The 24,308-nt window shown below is 38.7% G+C and overlaps 1 protein-coding gene across 5 annotated transcripts; it reads left to right on the top strand.

Moving 5' to 3' along the window:
- Positions 1-226: 226 nt before the first annotated feature.
- Positions 227-22,924, top strand: LOC131232721 (uncharacterized protein At4g17910). 5 transcript variants are annotated; one of them, XM_058229161.1, is made up of 16 exons: positions 238-426; positions 512-575; positions 685-730; positions 10,027-10,145; positions 10,833-10,906; positions 11,088-11,175; positions 11,263-11,352; positions 14,540-14,613; positions 19,597-19,684; positions 20,470-20,596; positions 20,686-20,790; positions 21,300-21,429; positions 21,560-21,611; positions 22,212-22,256; positions 22,486-22,584; positions 22,679-22,924. In XM_058229161.1, exons 1-16 carry the CDS (start codon positions 377-379, stop codon positions 22,829-22,831), a joined length of 1,404 nt encoding a protein of 467 aa, XP_058085144.1. In that variant the 5' UTR covers positions 238-376; the 3' UTR covers positions 22,832-22,924. The 5 variants fall into 5 exon arrangements, with proteins under 5 accessions (XP_058085147.1, XP_058085145.1, XP_058085144.1 ...); XM_058229160.1 differs by having other exon boundaries at positions 240-426; positions 10,009-10,145; XM_058229162.1 differs by lacking the exon at positions 22,486-22,584 and having other exon boundaries at positions 229-426; positions 10,009-10,145.
- The last annotated feature ends 1,384 nt before the right edge of the window (positions 22,925-24,308 follow it).

The following is a 24,308-nucleotide window of genomic DNA, read 5'->3' as shown; positions in this document are numbered from 1 at the left end:
CACGTGCACCACACCAAAAGAAGTGGTGATTGAATACTCACCATTAAAAACTTCATGGCCTAGCGGAATGTTTATTTTCCACCCAATCTGTTGATAGGGTCACAAAGACGTGGTTGAAGGGACCACACAAACATCAGCTTGATCCAAAACTTCATGGCCCACAAGAATGTAACGTGCTGTTCCCACAGTCAGGATTCACCCATCTCGGTGGATCCGGAATTCCGGATACACCGAAGCCGCGCCCATGTGTACAATTTCCGATCGCATGCATATCAACCATCACACCGCAGGAGTATCAAATAGTCCCATCGATTCCTTTCCCATTTCTTTCTTCTCACCGTAAAATCCACTGTGATCTTTTTCTCACTGGTCTTCCATGGATCCTCTTCGAAAGCCGTTCAATCCCCACAAACATTTGAAGGAAGAGTACGATCTCTCCAAAACTCAGTTATCGAAAATCGTAAAATTTCCACCGTCAGATATCTTACCTCCATCTGCTCTCTGTTGTCAGATTCGTCAGCAACTTGACCGGATCTTCCATGCTCGAAATCGCTGCTCTTTCAGCAATCGTACCTGTAATTGTCCCGAATCTCTCTTTGAAATTCCCATTTCTACCTCAACAGCTCTCAGATCTACTTCAAGTACAACACCAACGACTCTTACCTGTTTCTTTCGTTCTTCCAGGCTCTGATACTTCTCCGCCACTGCATCAGCTCCAGTGGCATACGTGGTAATTTTCTATCTTCATTCGTGTTATTTTCCAGCAGATAATTGCATTCATGCTTCTTAAAGAGGATCATTCATGTAGGAAAAGATTACCAAAATGCCCCAAACCTCATTGCATTCAGATCATAATCATATATGCGTGATGAAGGAAAAAATACCAGCAAATAATTGGCACGTGCCTCTCACCCGTGGTGACTAGGCAGGCACGCGTGAGATCCAATCTGCTGATCATGTTGGTCCTGTCACGCCCAAAATCCGAGTACAGAGTGTGCACCCTCAGACCTGAGTTTCAGTTTGTAACTCATACACAAAGTGTACTAATTTCATTCCCTAATCAGTTTAACCAGAGGTGATAATTACATTAAGTCTAAGTTCCACCCTAACTCCAATCACACATACACAACACTTAGCACCAATCAAGCAGGCATATATAAATCTTGACGACCCTTAAAATAATATAAATCTTAAAAATAATTCTTTTATTATATCATCGTATTATAGATATGTTTAGTCTAGAATAACATCGTTTCAATGAGATAAATCTAAACAATCTCAAAATCAATATCAATATGCGTTATACGCTAATCAAACTATTATAGCAAATAAATCACATAATCAGAAACGGTCTAATGTCGCCACTTCGTCTTTAGATAAGTATGGCCACGTTTCACATAGCTCGTGCACTAGTTCAATCACAATTTCTTGTTCTTGTTCCAACTCATCAGCTAATTGCTTATCTGTACGGTTTGTCCATCAATGAAAAGGTAAGCTGGCCAGACTTAGTGAAATAACCCAGCATGGTTCATAATCATAGCGATTAAAATGATACAAGCATTGAATGTAACCATGTATGCACAATGATATGGATGCAATGATGTATGAATGCTTCAGATGGGATGATCGTCCATCTGCTTGGGTTGGAGCTTGTCAACCCACATCCACCCGTTGGGTAGGCTTCTACCTTTTGGTAGGCTTGGGCATAGCCCGCATCTGGTAATGCTTTACTAAGATAAACATTTCTTCTAGGGACGGCCCGTAGGATCGACGATGCAAATGCAATGAATGATAAATAATTTATGAATGTATCATTTTCATAACTGCCATAGATATTTGTCTTGATAAATAAATTTAATGTACAATTATAATTTCATGCAATTTGGCAAGATTAGTATATAATTTATCGCATCATACAATATTTCAATAAAACACTCAAATCGGTACATCAATTAATCAAACTATCACAAATAATTTGTTTTAATTCCAATGAATCGATGAGACACGTTGGGTTACTCACTTGTGTCTGGTAGTATAGATTCTACAAGGTACTTAGGTTGGTTTGAATTCAGAGATCCTATCAATTATACCCACAACGTTATTATTTATCTAGTTATATTACACGGTGGGGCCCACCTTTGATATACATCTTAGGTGGCCAAACTTTAAATGATCAAATAATTAAATTTATATGTTTATTAAATTTAATTATCAAAATTTAGATATTCTTTTTAATATCTTGAAATCGAATGTCAAATGATTAATCGGGGTGGCCCACCGGATGATTAGATCATCCAAATTCTTGAGGTCTTGACATATTTTACCTCTACACACTAGATGAATGGTGTGGATCTAACCACATATATACCAATGACTCATCTCGACTTTCTACGCTAAGTGATACCAAGTTGCGCAGAAATCTAAGCTTCCCTTATTAAACACTTATAGATTTTATTGATGTGGCTCATCCGATGGTCATATTGATCTGAAAATTAGGGCCCTTGCATATTTTGGCCTTAGGGATCATATGATCCGTACGGATCTAATATGATTCGACTAGATGCACACCAATCACAATTATAGAATTTTAGACTTCCCTCACCTTTACATCATATCTACTCATAATTCAATGCAATGAACGTGTGGCCGATCCACACTGTTCATTGTATAGATCGAATCAAATTATCTTAAATGTATAAAAATGCTAAAAGAAGGACGATATACATACCTGATCTAAGCTATCCAAAATTCTATTTCTCCCTTTCTCTATTGTCGCAGGTAGCCTTTTTGTTAATATTTAATTTAGATTAGAGCTCTTTTTAGGACGTGCATTTGAGAGTTTGAATCTTGAGAGATACGGGGAGGGTTAGTGGTATATATAAGGTAGACGGATTAATGATATAGATAAGATATGAGATAAGATAGAGATAAAATAAATATAAAATAGAGATATGATGAAAAAAAAATCTTTTTTTATTATATTATTGTTATTATGATTATTAAATTTTCACGGCCGTTACAGGTTCGACTGTGTAGATCTCTGGCCCAAAAATAGGCTAGTCCAATCATTAGGGGGGAGCGACTTGCCTGCAACCCCAGGAATTCCCTGTAACCCAGAGCTCTGCGGGGTCTAAAGTTACTTTTGTGTTAAATCCACTCCATCCATCTGTTTCAGTAGCTCATTTTAGGACTCTAGCCCAAACATGAGGGAGATCCAAAACTCAAGTGGGCCACATCACAGGAAACGGTGGCGTGTAAACGCCTACTGTTGAAACTGTCCTAGGGGCCACCATGATTTTTATATGCCATCCAACCTATTCATAAGGTCATTCCAATCTGGATGAAGGGAAAACATGATGGTGTGGCCCAGTTGAGTTTGGGATCTCCCTCGTGTTTGGACTCATGTCCCAAGATGAGCTGAAGAAGCAAATGGGTGGAGTGGATATAAGACAAACATGATGGTGGCCCCCACAAAGCTTAGGGTTACAGAAGTCACACCCCTCATTAGGTGGGCCAAATGTACAAATGAATGTACATGTGTGGCGGAGCCCTCTGTTCTTCGTACAATGAGTTTCGTTAGCAATTATCCTATATTAGTGTGCCATTCATTCATAAGGGCCCGTTTGGGTTGGTGATCCTACGAAATCGGGATTAAGCATAATCTTGATTTCGGTAGCCCCAATGCCCCCCATTCAATTGCTAACACCCCCCCCCCCCCCAAAAAAAAAAAAAAAAAAAAATCATTGGTAATTGCAATTGTGTGGAGGAAACTACCACTTTAGTGTGGCGAATATGTTGTTGGGATTAAACTTAATCTTGATTATGCAAAATCCCCTACCTAAATGGACCCTAAATATTTATCATAAGCGCAGTTTTGATTTTCAGCTATTTTTTTTGACATTACAAAAGCATTGGTAAATAGTGCTTAACTAATCCCACATGCACTTATATGAGCAGCCCTGCTTGCAAACCGGATTCATGCTTGGGACATCCAAGCTATGCATCAGGTGGGTCCACCCCCGTTTACATGATATGGCAAAACAATTGGGCTGGTCAACTTGTCGGTGGGCCACACATGTAAGAAAACAATGGATGGCTTAAAACAATCACCATGGTCCATATACATTGTACTCATATGGCCTTTTGAGTAGGTGGACTAGACATTGCATAGATGTGACCTAATGGTAGATGTGGCCATATGTAAAGTTGCATGCATGCTTAGTAGAATTATGGAAAATAAGACTGATTGAGCAAAGCGCTTGTAGTGACTAACAACATCACATCACTTCTGATGTGCTTTGTTAAGCCACAGGAGACTACATTATGAAAACTGTAACTTGTTATTTTATTGAGAATAATAGGAATATGTGAGAGACTAAATACTCATCTTAACATAAAATGAAATATCTTAATCTAAGTAAGATTACCCTATTCTACTCTGACATCCGTTTCAAACTCAAGGTGCTCTGAAAGGAAAAAACTTGAGTTTGATAGGTACAGTGAACATTTATTCAAAAGAAAAAGAAAAAAGTTCAACAATTACGTGATGCAAGCATGAGGCAATGAAATGACGACTGGCAATGAAACGATGAGTAGCACGAGGTGAGTAGGCACTTTTAATTACTCCTCTATGTGAACCATTGACACTTTCAACAATTGGCGAATGATCTAGTGTAATTTTCGGTGGTCAGGATTTTAACCATTGCTTTTCTAGTGGATGCACAATTTCAGTGGTCGAGAGTTCAACTGCTGCTCTTCCTTTGCTGTAAATGTTCCAATATCAAAGAAAAATAGGTCTAGTCCAAGATGCCGGCCAAGGTAAAGGGTTGGGGTCCATACACTCGACACAATAACAAGTTTGGTCCATATGCCTAGCCCATGTTGTCAAATTGCATAAGCGATTAAATACGATTAGCATATGCTATTCGCATATACGATTGCATATATATATATATATATATATATGTATATATATATATATAAGGGAAAAAATAAAAAATGTAAAAAATTGTAAAAAAGTAGGGAAAACTTGCCTAAGTGATTGGGTAATTTATTTTACTTATTTTTATCATAGTTTAAGTGTTTCATTAAATTATATATTTAATTACTTATATTATATTTTAACAGAACAATTAACAAGCTACATTAAGAGAGAATTAGCTATTAAAAACTTTGAACATAGAAATTTTATTGATAAATGAATAACTTGAAACAACTTTCCAATTATAAGTTACAACTTAATGTACATAAAAAAGTACAACTTACGAAATATTAAAAAAACATACTAATATAGGCTACTAATATAGTAATACGCTAATACTATATACATTGATTTAGTTGTTATTATGGCATTTGATCACCACCACCATTGTCATTATCATCGTTGTCTCTTTCTTCGACGCACACTTCATCTTCTTTTATTTCTTCATAATCGGTTCGTACTAGTATTTTATCCACATCCAATGGTTGATCTGGATCATCTTCTTCTTTTATCTTCTCAATCTCATTTACCGCTTGACTGCTACTGCTCGCCCTTCTTTTCTGCCTTCAAGTGGAAAAACTTTCTCCAGGTGCTTATCTGAATGCAACATTTTTGACTTATTCCCATGTTAGGTCCTTGCTTGCAAAGACTGGGTGCTTCGTCTCTATGAGCCACTCACTATCTATATTCAAATTATCTAGACAGATAGGATGATAAAATCAGGTTTTTCTTGCTTAGATTGGAATTGTTACTGCAACTTCTGGTTTTATTGGACAAAGACCAAGTCATTGAGCTTCTTTTATTTAAGACATTTTTTTTTTTTTTTTTAAAGAATTTGCGTTAAAGAAAGTGTATTAGCAATGGCTTATGGCCGTTACTTTTAACTCCCTAAGATTTAAGACTAGAATCAACATTAAGGAGTGAATTACCAAACTTATCGACTCGAACGTACTTCAGTTGCACTCGCAACCACTGACAGAACATGTGAGTCCAATAATTTTCATGACCAACTTCTTTAGTGTGGGATCTATCCTTTCGGGTCTACTACATAGGCAGCCCACCAACCAGCTGAAATAACAGTTTAAGCAGGTTAGACTTCGTATATTGTAAGAAACTATTTCTAAGGTACTTAGACCAACTCACTAAAACGTTCGTACTTGGCAATTTCATAGTCCTATGCCTGATGACCATTTCCATTGAAAAAAATACCCACACTCTGTGTAGAAATCCAATAGAGTCGAAATCATGTTATTTTCTTCTTTATCTGGAACCATTCTTTCCAAGACATCAAGAAAGCCAACCATATTCGTCGCTGCTTCTTCTATCCTATCGATGAAAGTGAAGAATATGGTTGGATTAAGGATGTAGACAACCGAATACAATAGAGATGACATTTGGCTGCTCCATCTCTTATCTATAATATTTAAAACGAGCCTATAATCATGTTCTTTATAGTTAGAGTGATCCATGATTTTGTTTTAAGTCCTTTCCATTGCATCATAGATGTAACAAATGGGTGGCTTCTCATCTCTGTCCACCAATCGTAACACAATCACTAAGGGTTCCAATGATTTTAGTGCCTTTGGCACTTGTATCCAAAAAGATTGTGAAATGATGGTTTGTTGGACTAGGTTTTCTTCCGTCTTCTTTGATGAAGGCCCATTATTTCAATTGACCAAAACTACAAAGCTTCTAAGCTTGGCTTTCTTTGAATACAACCTTTATAGTGTTAAAAAGGCTGTTGCGAAATGGGTGACGACTGGATGAAGCAAGTTACACCTAATGTGTTTTCTCATTTGATGGAAACGAATGACATATTTGTACATAAAGACCATGATTCTTCTAGCCATAGTAATCACTTTAATGTAAAATGTATTTATATCTTCTAGCATAAGATCTATACAATGTATTATACAAGGGGTCTAAAATAAACAATGCCTATTCTCCATAAGAAGGCGATTGAAAACTATATATAAGGCTGCATTGTTTGTGATAACTTGGACAACATATTCCTCTATTCTTTTCTCAAGTACACTATCTAATAATTTGAACAAAATAATCAGCCGTGTGGGAATGAGCCGATGCATTCACGGACTTTTAAAAACATTGTCCTAGTTAGATAATTCACTAGAAAGTTTATTAGAGTCCGATTGGATTTATCGGTCCATTTGTCAGCCATAAGAGTACAACTATAGGTTTTCCACGCTACTTTATATTCATCTAAATGAACTCGCTGAACAAGAAACCTCTTCATGAGAGGGACCAATACCCAGCATCTCACTTTTCTGAACGTCGATCTTAAGCCCCGAAACTTCTTGAAAACAGCCCGCTAGATTCCTTAAGTTATCAATCATAGCTTCATCCGCATCCAAGAATAATAAAGTATCGTCCGCAAATTGAAGATGCGTGATTCTAGCTCCGTTTCTTGATCCATAGAAACTTGATATAAGTCTTGCCTCTTGACCTTTAACAAGCATCCCACTCAACGCTTCGACAACCACTATGAACAAGAATGGGGAAAGAGGATCCCCTTGCCTTAGGCCCTTCGATCTTTTGAAGTATCCTTTTGGAGATCCGTTGACCAAGGCAGAAAAAGGCTGCCGACGATACACACATTCCTGCATCCACTTTATCCATTTACTGCCGCATGCAATTCTACTTAACATATATGCCAAGAAATTCCAATCAACATGATCAGACGGCTTTTCTAAATCAAGCTTACACACCATGCCTTTAGTTCCTTCCCTATATTTAGAATCAACACTCCCGTGGGCTAATAATGCACTATCTAGAATTTGCTGATTAGCTATAAATCGCCTTGATTCTCTGCTATTACTGATGGAAGCACCAACCTGAATCTGTTAGCCAACATCTTTGCCAAGATTTTGTATGGGCTTCCAATAAGACTTATTGGGCGGAAATCAGTCAATGCTTCTGCTCCCTCCTTAGGAAATAGAGCTAAGAAGGTAGCCCCCATCCCCTTAGCAAGCTTGTCCCTCTCGCTAAATTCATGCACACAGTCCATAAAATCTGTTTTCAACATCTCCTAGAATACTTGGAAAAAAGCTAAGGGAAAACCGTTCGGCCCCGACTCCTTATCTCCACCCAAATTGTCTATGCACACTTGACTACTCCTTCAGAAATTGGTTCCTCTAGCGATCCCTTGTCCACTTCTGAGATTCGACGGAACGCATGATTATCCAAAAGAGGCCTAGCCCCATCTTCCTTTTTGAGAAGAGTGGAATATAATTTGACAATAGCCGAGCAGACTGCATCTTTATTTTCTATGCTGTGCCTGTTCACCACAATGCTGCCAATACAGTTAGTTCTAGTCTGCGCACTCGCCATGCCATGGAAAAAAGACTTATTTCTGATTCCTTCCTTTAGCCATATGGCGCTGGAATGTTGCCTCCACATGATTTCTTCTTCCTTGAGGTGTTTAGAATACTCCATTGATAAGCAGACAGAGGATAACGGATGTGCATGAGCGAATGTACACATAAATCAATGCATTTTCTGAACATCAAAATAAAACGCCCTTAGCGACAGGTAGTGGATATGGTCCTAATTCAACAATCTAAATTCAACTTAAATGTGTGGCTCGGTTGAGGAGCATGTGGTACTGGACAAGCGATTTAAGTAGGGGTGTCAATGGGCCAGGCCTGGGGTAGGTCTCGGCCTGGATTTCGAACTGCTTTGGGCCGGGCTGGCCCTATCAAAATTTAGATTTTTCAGGCCTGAGCCCGCCTCATTGACACCCCTAGATTTAACAAAGGACACCCCACCAAACAACAAACTGTAGAAATTTGACACATGCATGCTTCCTGAAAATAAATAAACCTTGCTAGCTACTCCCACTAAGCCAAACGACAAACGACCACACAAATGACCACGTAGACACGCAACTGGACATCCCCACCGTCTACGTCATCACCCCTCTCGTGCCCCATCATCAAGCCCACCATTCACTTCATCAGCCATATCCCAACATGAGTTCAGATTTGGTGAATAGATCAGGGTGTGCAGTGAGTAGATCGGGATGAGTAGCAAGAACTAATGGAGATTGGGATGAGCATATCGGATCTGATACAAGATGGGATGGGTTCTGAAATGGGTGCCATAACTAATGGAGGTTGATGGTGTCGGCCGCTGTTGCTAGAGACAGTGATAATGGTGGTGGATTGAGGTGGTGACAATGGTGGGTTAAGGCAGTGATTGAGAGAGGAAGAAAGAGAGAGATTTCAGATGTTGGTTGGCGCAGACAGGCTCGAGCCGATTTGTGATGGCAGGGGTGGAGGTTTCAGCTGTGAGCAAAAGATGAGGGGGTAGAGTTCCGATGGTCTAACAAAGCCTAACGGAGATGGTGGTGATGCTTAGATGTTTTCCGGGGATAAAGGAGGCGGTGATGGTGAGATCAGATTTCTCAGCTGAAATGGGGTTGTGGGCAACGAGCAATGACAGAAGGGTTAGATGGGCTATAATCATGTAGGTGGGTGCTGCTCGAGTATATCTGAGATCGGAGGGTACCCAGTAGGCTACCTGGTGGTGGAGCCAAGGTTGATGAACAGGTTGGTGGGATGAGGAGGTGCACCGGGTAGTCGTTGCCATTGGTGGTGAGATTACATGGTGGAAACTGTAACTTGTCTATTTTAATGGGAATAATAGGAATGTATAGAAGATTTGAGAGATCTATGTGAGAAAGAGATCTTAACAAACACTCATCTTAACATATAATGAAATGTCCTAATCTAAGTAAGATTACCCTGATCACTCCAACAGTCTTCAGTATTCATATTTGACTACCTAGATTCTTCTTTTGAATAACTTGTTTGGGATATAGCCTTCATGTTCTCCATGTCCTATGAGAATGAAGACGTTTATGTCTTCTGCATTTTGCAAAAGCTATTTCATCTCATAATACTGAATGTATGTATGGGGTGTCAACTTTAAATTTTTTTAAAAAGGTAACTTCAAATTTAATATAATGCATGATCTGCAATATGAATTTTTTTTTTTTTTTTTGTCAGATCTTTTATATGTTGCGGAGATCACACCAAAGAAGAATGACAGTGTGGCTGTTGGTCCTAAATATTGGAAGAATTACATGGTCACCCTGGTGATGGACTTTCTTTGTATCATTTTGCCAATCCTTTCTATTTTCACAGTAAGTGTGGTCTCAACTGTCATAACGTTGAAACTATGTGTTTGCTTTAAAGTTCTGGGCAATACCTTCTTTCCTTTCTACCTATTGGTATATATTTGAGAAAATGTAAAATGACCAAGCATTTCCTCTACCCAACAAACTGTACATGTAGATGGAATATGATATAAAAATCTTTGTCACTTGATGATCCTTACCATCCAATTGGTTCCACATTAGATGTAAATTGGTTCTAAATTGTAATTGTCCATTTTCATCCTATGGCTAGGATCATGAGATAAGGTAGATATTGGAGCATGACCCATCAAATGATGGTTTTGACCGCATGAAATTGGTTTCATCACCAAAGGCACCAAAGGTGGGCCCCATCTTTACACGTGTAAAGTTGAACAAAAAGTATACCACTTTCTTTGATCAAGCATCATATGATACTCCTATATGTTTTGGGTGCTTTAACTTGAAGCCCTTTTTTTATATGGGTGATCCTCGGATTTTATTAGAAAGAGGAAAAATACAGCCATCAAAAGAGAAACAGAAAAGAAGATAAAAATACGAAGTAACTCATTTATGGTCTCTAATCATATTTTGAATCTAAGCCTTTGTGGCCTAGCATTCCTGGTTTACATATTCATATTTTCAATCTATGCATTTACTGAGTTTTACACAGGTGTTTGTATTTATTCTTTCCAGGTTCTAGCCGAATGGACTCATGCATGTGCAATTTGCCTGGTTTTGATGCTGCTTGTTTTCATTTTAGTTAAAAGGTACACCAACCTTTTGATCATGATAGTCTGACTGCCTGAAATGTTCCTTCTACTATGTTCTAGAGTCTCAGGTAAAGTCTCATGTGTAATGAATCGGGTATGCTTGAGCATGTCCTATTAACAATGGGGCGTACAAGGGATTACATTTTTCACATCTTGCCTAAATTTGTTTTTTATTCAGATTTCTACCATCTAATTCTCATACCATAGAAGGCTTTCTATCCTCATCTTCTCTTAGGGCAAGTATTTCATCCTACCGAGTTTCCATGGTATCTATTCTCACTTACTATTCATGTTATTATTTTAGTCAAACTATAATCATTTGCCCCTTACAAAGACTCTTGCATGTCATCCAGATGATTGTGACATGCCTATGCATCTTGGCTGTTGATTTCAAAATATATCCAAGAAGATATGCAAAGACTGAGACTTTCGGTACTGGTTTGGTAAGCTCTTTTAAGTTGTCCCTGCAGATCATTTTCTCATTTTTGATTTTTATGGTATTACAGCCAAAGATGATGATGCTGATTTTTTAATTAAATGGGTCAAGTGGGCTGGGTTTGGGTTGATCCATTTATGGATGGTTTGGTTAGGGGTTAGGTTTTTCAACTAGTTTAATAAATAGGTTGGGTTTGGGTTGGACCCATCCTCGTTATGACCTAAACTCAATCCAACCCAGACCTGATCCATTGCCACCCCCTTGTAGGTTTGCTTCTACTACATGTGAAGCGAAGTTGTAGGCATCCACATGTAAGCACAAGTTCAAATGTAAAATACTTTTGTATGAGATATGAGCTTTTCACAATGTTGGAAATAATGCCCAGATCATGAAAACAATTTCACTCTTTAGGTGGGCCACCAAGTACAAAGTAAAATGACGGTCAAAATAATTTTTTTTTGTTTTGGCCATTCATTTGTTTTGATATGTTGTGGCCTGCCTGAGTGTGAAATGGCCTGATTTTTATGGCAGAAGATCTAAATAGTGTAGCTCACTTGATAGAAAGCTCAAGCCTCACACTGACACACATGCATTACATAATGACATGTGCCCCATGTGGATATGTACGGCTCCCATGTGTGTGGAATTAGCAAATTTGGAAAGGTTGTGGATTCTGAAAGGTCTCATGAGGATTCTAGTCATTGTAAAATGCAAAAAGAAAGCTATTTAAAATATGCGTATTTTACAACCACGTGTGGGGCCTACTGGCCCACCATGCTGTGGTGCTCGCATCCACTCTGTTCACAATGTTCACCCATTCAAGTATGACTGTATGACCTGTATGCACAAAAATCAGATTGATCCAAAACATGTGTGGGTCATACCACAGGGACAATTGGGATGGGGACACCCACCAATAAAACCTTTCAAGTTGTGGGTGGGTTGACCACATTTTTTTTAATATTCATCCAATTCATTCATAAGATGAGCCCCATTAAAAATGAAGATAAATCTTAGACTTTAGGCCCTTCTAAAACTTGGGCGGGCCACTCCACTTGATTTTAATGGTTTAGACATTATTTCACATGATGTGGCCCAACTGAGTTTTGCATCAACCATATTTTTGGGCCTACATTAAGAGCATAATGTGATGTGCATAATGGACAGAATAGATGCCATGCAAACATCACGGTGGCCCCACAAATGTAATTGTAATGCTAAACTTATGCTTAAGCGAACACATACAGACCAGCGCTTTAGAATTTTTTGCGGGGCAGTTTTGGAGGTTCTTAGAAGAGTGAAGCAAACAGTGTCCGAGTGGGCTACTTAGCTTTGGCGTCTTGATTTGTTGGGTCTGGGCTTTTTGCCTGGCTGTAATCCTCGTTTTCTTTTGCCTTTGGGCCTTTCTGAATAACATCTTATTGCCTTTCAAAAAGCGAACAAATAAAGGAACTTGGATTTTTTTTATTTTTTATTTTATTTTTTGGGTAAACTAACTTGGAAAGTTTATCGTAGAGGTTTGCTCACATAAGAGGGTAATTTGATACTCCGGCTGCATATGAAGCTTGAGATTTAGGCACCCGGAAATAATACACAAGGCATACATTAATACACTTTAAACTGATTAAATTGTGGGACATACTCTAGCAAAGTTAACATCTCAAAATCATATTGTTCAAATAATCCCAACCTCTAATTTGTGATACTTGTTTTATGAAATAGTACAGTTGGATTTTTTCACTACTAACCGTCAAATAAAACATCCGCCAATTGGATAGTCATCTAATCCAATCAAATATCATAAGATGTATTTATGAGAGGTATGTATATTAAATCGAGGCACTTGTTCTGTGACAAATCTCAATTTACATGCTATTTTTATGCCTTCAGTGGGCCTAGTATTTTTGGCAATTGCAGTGGCTTCTTTATCTCTTCATGTTCATAAAGCAAGACTTTTTTTAATTTTTATTTTTGAGAATTGAGAATTTTATTAGAAGAAAAGAAAAGGAAAAACAAAGGAGACAAACAAGAGAAACTACAACAAAACAGAAAAAAGAAAAACAGGGAAAAGAAAGAAAGAGACAACAGTAACCACCCAACTGGATCCAATATTATCAAATCTCATCAATTTAAGCGTAATTTTTGGTTGATGATACATCTAAACTGGGATCAACAATGGACAGTTAAAGTTAAATAATCTATATTTCACGTATGCGATTTTTTTAGTAGTTTATACCTGCATATCATCCATCACACCTTGCCAGAGTATCCAACATTCTCGCCAATAAATCCAGATGCCCGTTCCTCTATGAATCCCTCTAGAAAAAGCTTCTACAAGGGTTGCATGTGTGGCCCACCATGGTCTGTATGGTATCCAACCTGTCTATCATGATTGCTCCACCACCAAATTTAGAGGTTGTTGGATGGTTGTTCATTTTTTTTTTCCCCATATTATGAGGCCCACGGTGTTGTTTATATGCCATCCAAGGGATGCGAGTTGTGTACTGAGTAAACTCTGTGGGGCCACCATGATTTATGTCTCTTATCCGTGCTGTCTGTCCGTTTTATCAGCTCGTTTTAGGGCATGGGCCCAAAATTGGAGCATATCCAAAGCTCAAGTAGACCACACCACAGGAAACAGTGGGGATAATCACGTCCACTGTTGACCATCCTAGCACCCACAGTGATGTTTATTTGTCATCCAACCTGTTCATAAGGTCACATAGACATGGATGAAGGGAAAACACAAACATCAGTTGATCCAAAACTTCTGTGGCACCCATGAAGGGAAAACACAAACATCATTTGTGGAGCAATAGTACTATACCCAGCCCCGTTGAGATGGAGATGATGATTTTGAGCCACCACGCAGCTCTGTCGATCTGAGCCACAACCACACACATTATTCACAATTATATTTGTAGTTTTCTACTTATTCTTTTTCTTTTGAATGTATTGCTTGTGTTTTCATACATGTCTTCTTACATATATAAATTATATGAATAGACTTTGAATATACTTGCATCAATTTAGTCCGACAATGCATATATTAGGATCACGTACAAAGGAAACCTATTATTGGGTGCGTGTGTGCGTGCGTGCGTGTGTCATTTTAGGAACTTGGTGGCTATTAGTGCCCCTCTAATTGATCCTTTAGACTGATGAATTCTGAGAAGCTTATTTGTGTCCAACAGATGGATCTTGGGGTGGGATCATTTGTGGTGGCAAATGCATTAGTTTCTAGACAAGCAAGGAATGTCACGTCACTGTGAGTAACTGCTACTACTAACTTCCATTTGCCACAAGAAAAATGCTCAGTTTGGTCTTCATGTACTTTATCCAAGTACATAATTTATAGAAGTGCCATTTACTGTGGCTATGTATTTGTACACATATATGAACATTCTTATATGATGGGTATATTTTTCATTGTTTTACCTGAATGTAGCATGTGAACAGTCTTATATGGTAGAATATCTTTCAGTGCTTTACTTCAAAAAGACAACCTTCATTGCCAATTATTGTTTTTTGTCTGCAGCTGCTTTTGTCTTGCTTAAAATTTCTCTCTTTTTATAAAAAAAGTTAATTCTAATCAGTTGACGATCTTTGTTAATCAGCCCCTTTTGTGAACTCAAGGACATGTTTGTGACATGTGGGCCAACCAGATGGGCTGTAGGATCATAGTTTGGGTGCCCAGGATTCACATCTTCATTGCATGCTTCTTGTCATCCAAGCTTGCATTACATGTTTGCTTCTGCTTTCTCAGCAGTCTCTAGCCCAGTTGTAGTGTGTTTTCTCTTTTCCTTTTTAATATAATCAGTTATCTTTCAAAAAAAAAATAAAAAAATAAAAAATAAAAAAATCAGGTAACATGGGTTTGGGCAAGCCGGATTATCGAGTGATTCATGTCGGATTGTTTGAAGGAGTGAAAGAGTGATGAAAAACGAGAGAAAGGGAGGGTAGAGTGGCTTAATGAATATTTTTACCTGTGACATTCCTCCTTTTGTTCTGATCGAGTGAAGCACTCTCCTCATTTATTTCCTAGATTCTTCCCTTTAAGTGAGGTTCCGGACTTTGATTGCACAAGTTCCCAATAAAAGAACATCATTGGCCTTCCTAGAAAGAGGTCCTATTAAGCAATGACTGGATTTGGTGGTTTGATTGCTTGAGTTGATCAAAGGCAAACAACGGCAGGGGTTTTAATGTTAAAGTATTGGTGACACGAGAATTGAAAGCATATTGATAAATGAGGTTTTTGCTACATAGTGAGTGACATAGACCATGATGGATATCGATGCCGTGTCTCATGCTGATGGCATAATCGCACAGGATGAAAGAAGAGGAAGGATGTCCAATCACCTTTCTTCCATTTTGAGGTGGCATGGGACATTCAGTCTTTCTTCTTTAGCCTGTTTGAGATCTCATGGGTCCTCTCATCTTTTGTTGGGCCCCTCTTGAAGGGTTGGGGGTTGGTCCTTTTAATCCCAGAGTCCTTGGAGGATGCTCCCTCATATGATTGACTGTTTGTATGGATCATCTGGAAACAACAGAACAGAAGAATATTCGACAATCCTTCATCTCCCATCTCTTAAGATGATCGAGGATTAACCTAATGTTCTCTAGCCTGATAGGAACGGGGGACTTAAATCAGGCAGATTGGAAGCAATTGTAACTGGGTTGTGATTGTTTAGAAACTCTTCAGTCAATCATGGAAAGCAATTCCAAGGGCTTGTTTGGATTTGCGGTTGCGGGTGTATTCTATGGTATTAATGGGACTGATGTGACATGAACAATGTTTGGATCGGAGTAGCCGACCATGGAATATTACGTGCGCGAATGCCGCGTGGAGCCAAAACTTCTCTGCGACGGTATTGTACTGGGTGACGGCTTCGCTGCCATCTGTACACTTTCTTCATTGCGTTGTATTCGCGTGCTGGCGAATTTCCCATGAGGAGAACGGGCGATTTTCTACACCACCTCCTCCCTAGATCATCTTCGACTTATTTCAGGTCGCCATCCAACTCCGAAGCGGCCCTTCTGAGTATCCCTCTGTACATACAGTGGGCATTATAAGTCTCTGCAAGGTTGCCCGTTGCAAATCGAGCATTCGTGCATCTCATTCGTGTTGCGGAAAGCCGATCCAACAGGTACGATCATCTCACTCTTGGAAATCGGATTGGCTATATCCAATGACCTGTAACCATGATCGGAAAGAGGTTTTATCTTGCATGACCTTCTTTGATGCAAGAGACCCCTCCTTATTGGCATGTATACGGTCTGACATTTACAACCATATTTGTCTACACCCTATTCTAGCACCCTCTATGCCTATACCGCTAATGGGAGGGATTTCTTATGTCCTCCAAATCCAACGTGGGATTTCACAGTATCTTGCTGGTAAGTGTTGAAGTTTGGAAACGACGGGTGTATGCTCTGCTGAATCAGGTAGATGAGATGATAGATTACTATAAGATTTTGGACTTTAGCAACTTTTACTGGGTGTGGCCCTTATACGTCGTTTCCAAACATTGATTTGTACAAGAAATTGTATACATGCTAGGACAATACCTCCTATCCAAACATTAGTTAGGGCCTGTTTGGATCCGCGTTTAGGGTGTATTGTATTGTATTCGGGTGCTGTTCATGTATACGTTGGGTGATTTTCAGAATACATTCATCAGAAATATGCCACTAACCAATGTTTGGATAGGAGGTATTGTCCTAGCATGTATACAGTTTCTTGTACAGATTAATGTTTGGAAACGACATATAAGGGCCACACCCAGTAAAAGTTTCCAAATTCCGAAATCTTACAGTAATCTGTCATCTCATCTACCTGATTTAGCAGAGCATGCACCCGTCGTTTCCAAACTTTGACACTTACCAGCAAGATACTGTGAAATCCCACGTTGGATTTGGAGGACATAAGAAATCCCTCCCATCGGCGATATAGGTATAGAGGCTGATAGAATAGGGTGTAGATAGACATGGTTGTATACGCCAGACCGTATACACACCAATAAGAAGAGACCTCTTGCATCGAAGAGGGCCATGCAAGATAAAAACCTCTTTCCGATCATGGTTACAGGTCATTGGATATAGCTAATCCGATTTCCAGGAGTGAGATGATCGTACCTGTTGGATCGGCTTTCCGTAACACGAATGAGATGCAAGAATGCTCGATTTGCAACGGGCAACCTTGCAGAGACTTATAATGCCCACTGTATGTACAGAGGGATACTCGGAAGGGCCGCTTCGGAGTTGGATGGCGACCTGAAAGAAGTCGGAGATGATCTAGGGAGGAGGTGGTGTAGAAAATCGCCCGTTCTCCTCATGGAGATAACACTCTGACGGTTTTTGAAATTCGCCAGCACGCAAATACGACGCAATGAAGAAAGTGTACAGATGGCAGCGAAGTCGTCACCCAGTACAATACCGTCGCAGAGAAGTTTTGGCTCCACGCGGTATTCGCGCGCGTGATATTCCATGGTCGGCTACTCCAATCCAAACACTGTTCATGTCACATCAATCCCATTAATACCATACAATACAACTGCAACCGCGAATCCAAATAGGCCCTTAGTGGCATGTTTCTGATGAATGTATTCTGAAAATCACCCAACGTATACATGAACAGTACCTGAATACAATACAATACACCCTAAACGCGAATCCAAACAGGCCCTAAGATTTCAATCACTTGGGTTTCCTGCTCTTTCCTTGTCTCTTGGAAGTGTTGGCATGCAAAAAAGGGTTCTCTCTCTCTCTCTCTCTCTATATATATATATATTGTTGTTGTTATTGTTGTTGGGTAGGCTCCTATCTCCTATGCATTCCACCACTTGAGCATGATCCTCCATGCGTGTGTTACTCATGCTCAGTGCTATATTCCTGGAAATTGCCCCTCCATCACCCAATGAGGATGGGTGTGAGATCTGTGCTCAAGAACCAGTAGAACATAACATGTCGAGGGGAAATAGAGAAAATATATATCAATTCAATATGTGAGATGGTTCCCTGACCTCAATAAAACATTTTACTGATGACCAGCTTATAGTTTGTTCTGGAAGCATTATTTGACATTTACATTTTGATATTCACTATTATGGAATTTTTAATTTCTTATATTTGTTGCTGTTTCTAAAGCTTTTTGTTAAAAAAGTAATCTGATGGACCTGGTTCAGAACATTATTCTGATCTATGATACTTGGATCCTTCAAAAAACAGTGAGATTAAAAAGTTTTTTGATGGGCCTAGTTTAATATATTATTCTTATATACGACATTCAGATCCTTCAAAAAACTGGATTCCTTGAGTTATATACTTGGGTACTTGGATAGGGATAAGGATAAGGGCCCCCTTTTACTGAAATTTGAAAACCCCTTCTATTAAAATTTTGAACTTGAGATTTGTTAATTTTCTAGAGGTTGTAGTTAATCACATCAACTGGGAAACCAATTCTGTTTCTGATACCAAGAAGATTTATTGTCACGAAAGCATTTTAACTGAGCATAACCAATCCTTTCCATATGAATATCCCGAAGATATAGATTTTGAGGATCCATGGTACCTGATCCTTGACATACACAGCACCCACACATGTACTAATGTAACATAGATTCTGAAATAAGGCATTCTTGACATTCCAATGCTTCCATTGCACATGTTACAGGGTATAACTAAACTGTTTTCAATTGCTGCTTAGCACATTTACGTACAAATGTATTGTTGTTTTTTAATTGGTAAAAGCATGCTTAACTGCGTAGTTCTGATGGGATGTGGTGCATTAGTGCTAGTATTATCGCATCCAACTTAATTTTTTCCCCTATGCCATAGTGTTAAACATTGGATTGCAGTCTCCATATGGTTTTGAAACCATTTTACTTTACCCCGCTAACTCCATGTTATTTGGACTTAGACCTATTTCATTGTAATCCTATAATTTGAATCCAAATATAAAGGGTGGATAGGTACCAGCCTGCTTGTTCCTTCATGGTACTTTTGATATTAGAAGGGTATTTTAATATGGCTTTGTATTGCATCATCTTTTGTCCCTTTTCAAACACTTTGCTGTGAAATCAGGGTTATCTTCCCTTCTTAGGAAATGGGAAATACAACAAGAGGTTTGTTTTGGGCATTGTACTTCTCGGACATTTTCGTTATAGGTCACAAAGTATTCATAATAGTTGTTTTTTTTTTTTTTTTTGGCATCACTCTGCTGTGAAATTAAGCTTTTATCTTCCCTACCTAGGAAATGGAAGGCCGCACTTCAATCTATAAGTCCATTAATCTTGCTAGGATTTGGTCGGCTCGTTTTTACAGCAGGTGTAGATTATCAGGTAGGGAGCTTTTTCTTGGTCAGCTTGGTTTTTTTACAATTATGTACGCTTGCACTTGTCGGGGGGTGTTCGTTTGAACTATTCTACTTGGCTTATCTGTTTCTGTTTCGAATTAAGTAGGCGACCTAAGATTCAAATGACATATATGAAAATTTTATGAACGTATCGTTCTTTTTGAGCATTCAGACAGGCATATTTTTTTGCATAAAATTGGATAGTATTCAGATGCAGATACGCTTATTGCTTAAAATTGGATTTAAACATCCGATTTGAATTATGACAATTTGTTAGTTGTCATTTTAAAAAAAAAAAAAAAATTTAATTTTTAAATTTTTTTTACATTTCACTCAAGCTATTTGTTAATTGGCGGGTTGTTTGAGATGACATGAAATATAGTTAGTATGATTCTATTAGAAGTGAGAAACAGGTTGTCGTAAGGTTTTAAAAATCAGTTTCCAAGTGCAACTTGCCATGGGCCCAAAACCGTTATGATTTGTTTGGTTTTAGCAAACCAGCAAGTCAAACAGTCTCTCCACCGAAAACATGCATGTTTCTGGTGGGTGACTCTCTTTTTCTCCACCAAAAATGAGTTTAGTTAGTTTTGGCAAGTTTGATTCCTTTGGTCATAGATTGCTTCCCTATTCTTAAGAAATCCTGGAATGTTAAGCATGGAGGGGGGGCTGCTTCATGATTACAGTTTTTTATTTCTTCCTCTTTTTTTTTTTTTCTTTTTTTTTGGGTACTACTTTCCTTGTTCATAAGGACTCTTCCTTTATTCTTTTTAGGTTCATGTGGGGGAATATGGCGTGCATTGGAATTTCTTTTTCACACTGGCTGCTGTTTCCATCCTAACAACCACAATCAACATCCGTCCTCAATACTGTGGCATATTTGGTGCTTTGATTCTTATAGGTATATGTCTAATTTGCTACTTTGGTTGATCTCTCTTTTCTGGAATTTACCGTGTCAAACTCTCAATTGAACTTCCACTTCCTTTTCAGGTTATCAGATATGCTTGATGTGTGGGTTAAATGAGTACTTAGTCTCTAACAAACGGGAAGCGAACCTCATCAGCCAAAATAAGGAGGGCCTTTTTAGTATATTTGGTGCGTGTTACTTTTTGTGTAGAATCGTTTCTCCTTTAGCTTGTTGTTTTAAGACTCGAACCTTTTTTGGGTTGTGCTTTCTAAACTGTTTGAAGTCCATCATTCTTCTTGGTTTATGGTATCTGGGCCATCTATATTATTGTTTATGGTTTATGGTCCGTGGTAACTTCCCACTCTCATTTACTGTTTCTTATACATGACCCCCTTCAGTTGGCCTCACACCCCAAGTCCTCTTTGTAGTTTGTATTTCAATGTGTCATGATGCTTCTTTTGTGAAGTTGTAATTTGCTCTTTCACATCTACCCCTTTTCCTTTCATTTATTATTTGTCTTGATATTGCACTTGTTTTGTTCAAAATTTTAATCTTTTAAAAAAAATAAAATAAAATTAAAACACAAGAATTTTAAATTTTCTTTTTTCTCCTCCTATGATCTTGAAGTTTATCATATTCCAGTTTACCATTTAACTTTCATTCATGTTGAGGTTTCGTCCATCTTTTTTGTTGCCAGGATATTGGGGTATGTATCTTGTTGGCGTCCAATTAGGAAACTGTTTGTTCTTTGGAACTGATTCAGCCAGTAAGATGAGAAGTGTTCGATGGGCGATAATTAGAGTCTGGTTTCTCTCCCTTCTGTTTTGGTATACCTTCTGTCGCAAGCAAATCTGTCATTTTTGGCTCCATTTGCTTACATTTGAATGTGACGTTAATGTTCATGAATGTTTTTTTTTTTTTTTTTTGAATTTGTTGTCTTCTATGCATGTTGAATAGGTCATTAACGATCATTCTAGACAAGAATGTTGAAAGAGTTTCTCGACGAATGGTAAAGAACCCTGGCTCAAATTGAGTATTGTAGTTGTTGAAAATTTTCTTAGTCACTGTTAACTAGAAAGGAAGCTTAATTACTTCTACCAAAAGGCTTCATTTATGAAATTACATACATGAGAGGACTGATACATGCAAACACACATCTGCAAGTACCAAACAGAAGTACCCCACAGTGCCGACGTGCAATACCTGTGTGAGATCCTTTTGTTCATCATGCAATCCCCATGGTAATCAGTCCATAATATGGGGACTGTTGGCTGTCCTTTTCTAACTGTCCAATCTTTTGTACAAGTATGACCCAATAATGAGTTGTGAGCCTGGTTTGGGCTAGAATGCTTTTACCATAAGGCCCACCTGATTGGTGGCTCAGATCTCACAGGTGTGCCACTTTGGCATGTGGGAGGGAGCTTCTGTTTGGCAATTGCAGGTGGATGTACACATAGCATTCTTCAATACGTGAACATCAGTCTCAACTTTTTCTTTGTTTTTTCCTTTCTTTTCTTTTCTTTTTGTTTTTTGTTTTTGGTCTCCCTTTTTGAATTTTGGTGAAATCTGTACGTGTTCCTCCTTTGCTGATTTAAAACCTTTGATGCAGTGCAACCTGGCGTACGTTTCTTTCGTATTTGCACAAAACTTTCAGGTAATTCCATTGTCGACATTGTAACCAACTACACAGATTCTCCAATGTGCCTTCTTCAAATTTAAAACTGCCTAGTTTGTTCATAGGGTTGTCAATTGACCTTTTTACTTGGATTGGTGTGGGCCTGGATTTTGTGCCAGTCTGACTGGGACAGGCCTAGAGCCCAGATTCTGCTTAATAGGGCGCAGCCTTTCAACAGTCCTACTTACGAGATTGATGGTTTCTGCAGGTTCTGGCAATTCTAATGCTTTCAGATTTTTTCCCTGGCCCAAAAACTTCATTACTAGAAGAAGCATTCAACCGGAATTTACTAGGATCTTTTGTTCTCGTAAGCCAAATTCTTTAATACTTTCTTTTGATTGCTTCAGCCATCGATCTAAACCTCAAACGGTTCTGTTCAACTTGTTTCTTTCTTAATGCAGGCGAATGTACTCACGGGCATAATAAACCTGTATGTGGATACTCTGTCTGCCTCATCACTGGCTTCCTTTTGTATTTTGGTGGGGTATGCATTTCTTTTGACAGTTCTTACAGGCATTGCCATGTTCTCTGGCATCAAATTAAAATTTTGGTAGATTAGATTTACAAAGCTGAAAGTTCTTAACCATTCGTCAGTCAGTTCTCTTTGGATGATCAAGTCAATTATGATTTATGGCTTGGTTGGTTTACTTTCTGGTTCCAATTTCTAGCAGCAGCCATGCTGTCGGGATAGGAATAGTTTCTTGATGAACTGACAAGTGTGGCCCAATGGGATGGTCCCTGCCGTAGATGGGGGATGCTCTGGAAGTCTCCCAGATTGTAAGATCCTAGTCTTTAATCAATTGCCGAAAAAGATCCTAATCCTTCAATTTAAGGCCTACAGAAAAATGGTTGAGAAAAAGATGCTAATGGTTCAATAAGAAAGCCAGCAGGATGATCCTCCAATTTTCAAATGGTCTCCTTCAATCGAATTGTTTTGTCGGCCATTGATAGGAACTTCCAATCTTGGAGTTTTTCTAGGTATCCAATCCTACGTGCCTGTGCACCAAAGTTTGAAGCATTATTTGAAACCGGTACATTTAGCCTGATACCTATCGGTTTGGGTAATAGTTTAAAAATTCAAAAATTCCACTCCATGTGTAGTTAGGTTGGATTATCTCAAAGACTCGGACAAACCTTGACTCAATATTTAATAATTAAATAAGTGTCATTTATAAATATTTGATATAGTGACATAAAGATAAAAATATATAAATAATGGAAATGATGCAACTTAACGGTGCTTGTTGGTAAGAGACACTGGGAATGACTCGCGTTGAGTTGACTTGATGAGTCATGCTGAGTCATGGCCTAGTCAGGCTGACAACGGAATTTCATGGTGACTCAACTTGAAATCTTGTTTGGTCGACTCATGGAGTTTTAATTGACTATGGTTTCAATGCGCAAGGATAGGAGTCGTACCAAAGCCCTCCTGATAAGCCCATTTTGGAGGGAGATGTATTTAGAAATGCTTATGATAATATTTTAACGCAGAGGTTTTGGGATTTTTTATTTTTATTTTTAAAAATTTTTAAAGATACCCATCGGCCCTTTTCAATTCTTGTTATACAGTGCAACCCCTGTATACATGTGTCAACTTGCAACGGGGACATCTGCTGCCTCCCTGCAGCAAACTTACCAACCTGGAAGAGGTGGAAAATATATCTATCAGGTGGGCCTTGCCGAGTAGATCCTCAGGAAAACCAAATCAGGCGTGTCTACTTATCAGGTGGGAGGGTCCAGAAAACAAATAGACAGCTCGAAGAGGGTTTTGCCATCTGTTTATTTCTTGTACTTGCCCACCTAGTATCTGAATTAGATTCGACTATAACAAGCACGGTGGGAGCCGCCTGATGGATGGCTCGGAATTCTGATGTTCTGTACATGTGCCACATTTGGTGTGGCTGAACGGTTCTGCTTAGCAAATGAACCAATCAATAGATCTGGACCTCATAAATGGACAGGCCATTCCACAATTTATGGGCAATAATCACATTGATTTGGGCACTGGTGTAGATGGGCCATGGTCGAATG

Source organism: Magnolia sinica, chromosome 18, assembly GCF_029962835.1.
Source record: "Magnolia sinica isolate HGM2019 chromosome 18, MsV1, whole genome shotgun sequence".
In the NCBI taxonomy this organism is placed as follows: Eukaryota; Viridiplantae; Streptophyta; class Magnoliopsida; order Magnoliales; family Magnoliaceae; genus Magnolia; species Magnolia sinica.
The sequence above is the reverse complement of the archived record's forward strand: the minus strand, read 5'-3'. Positions and strand labels throughout refer to the sequence as shown.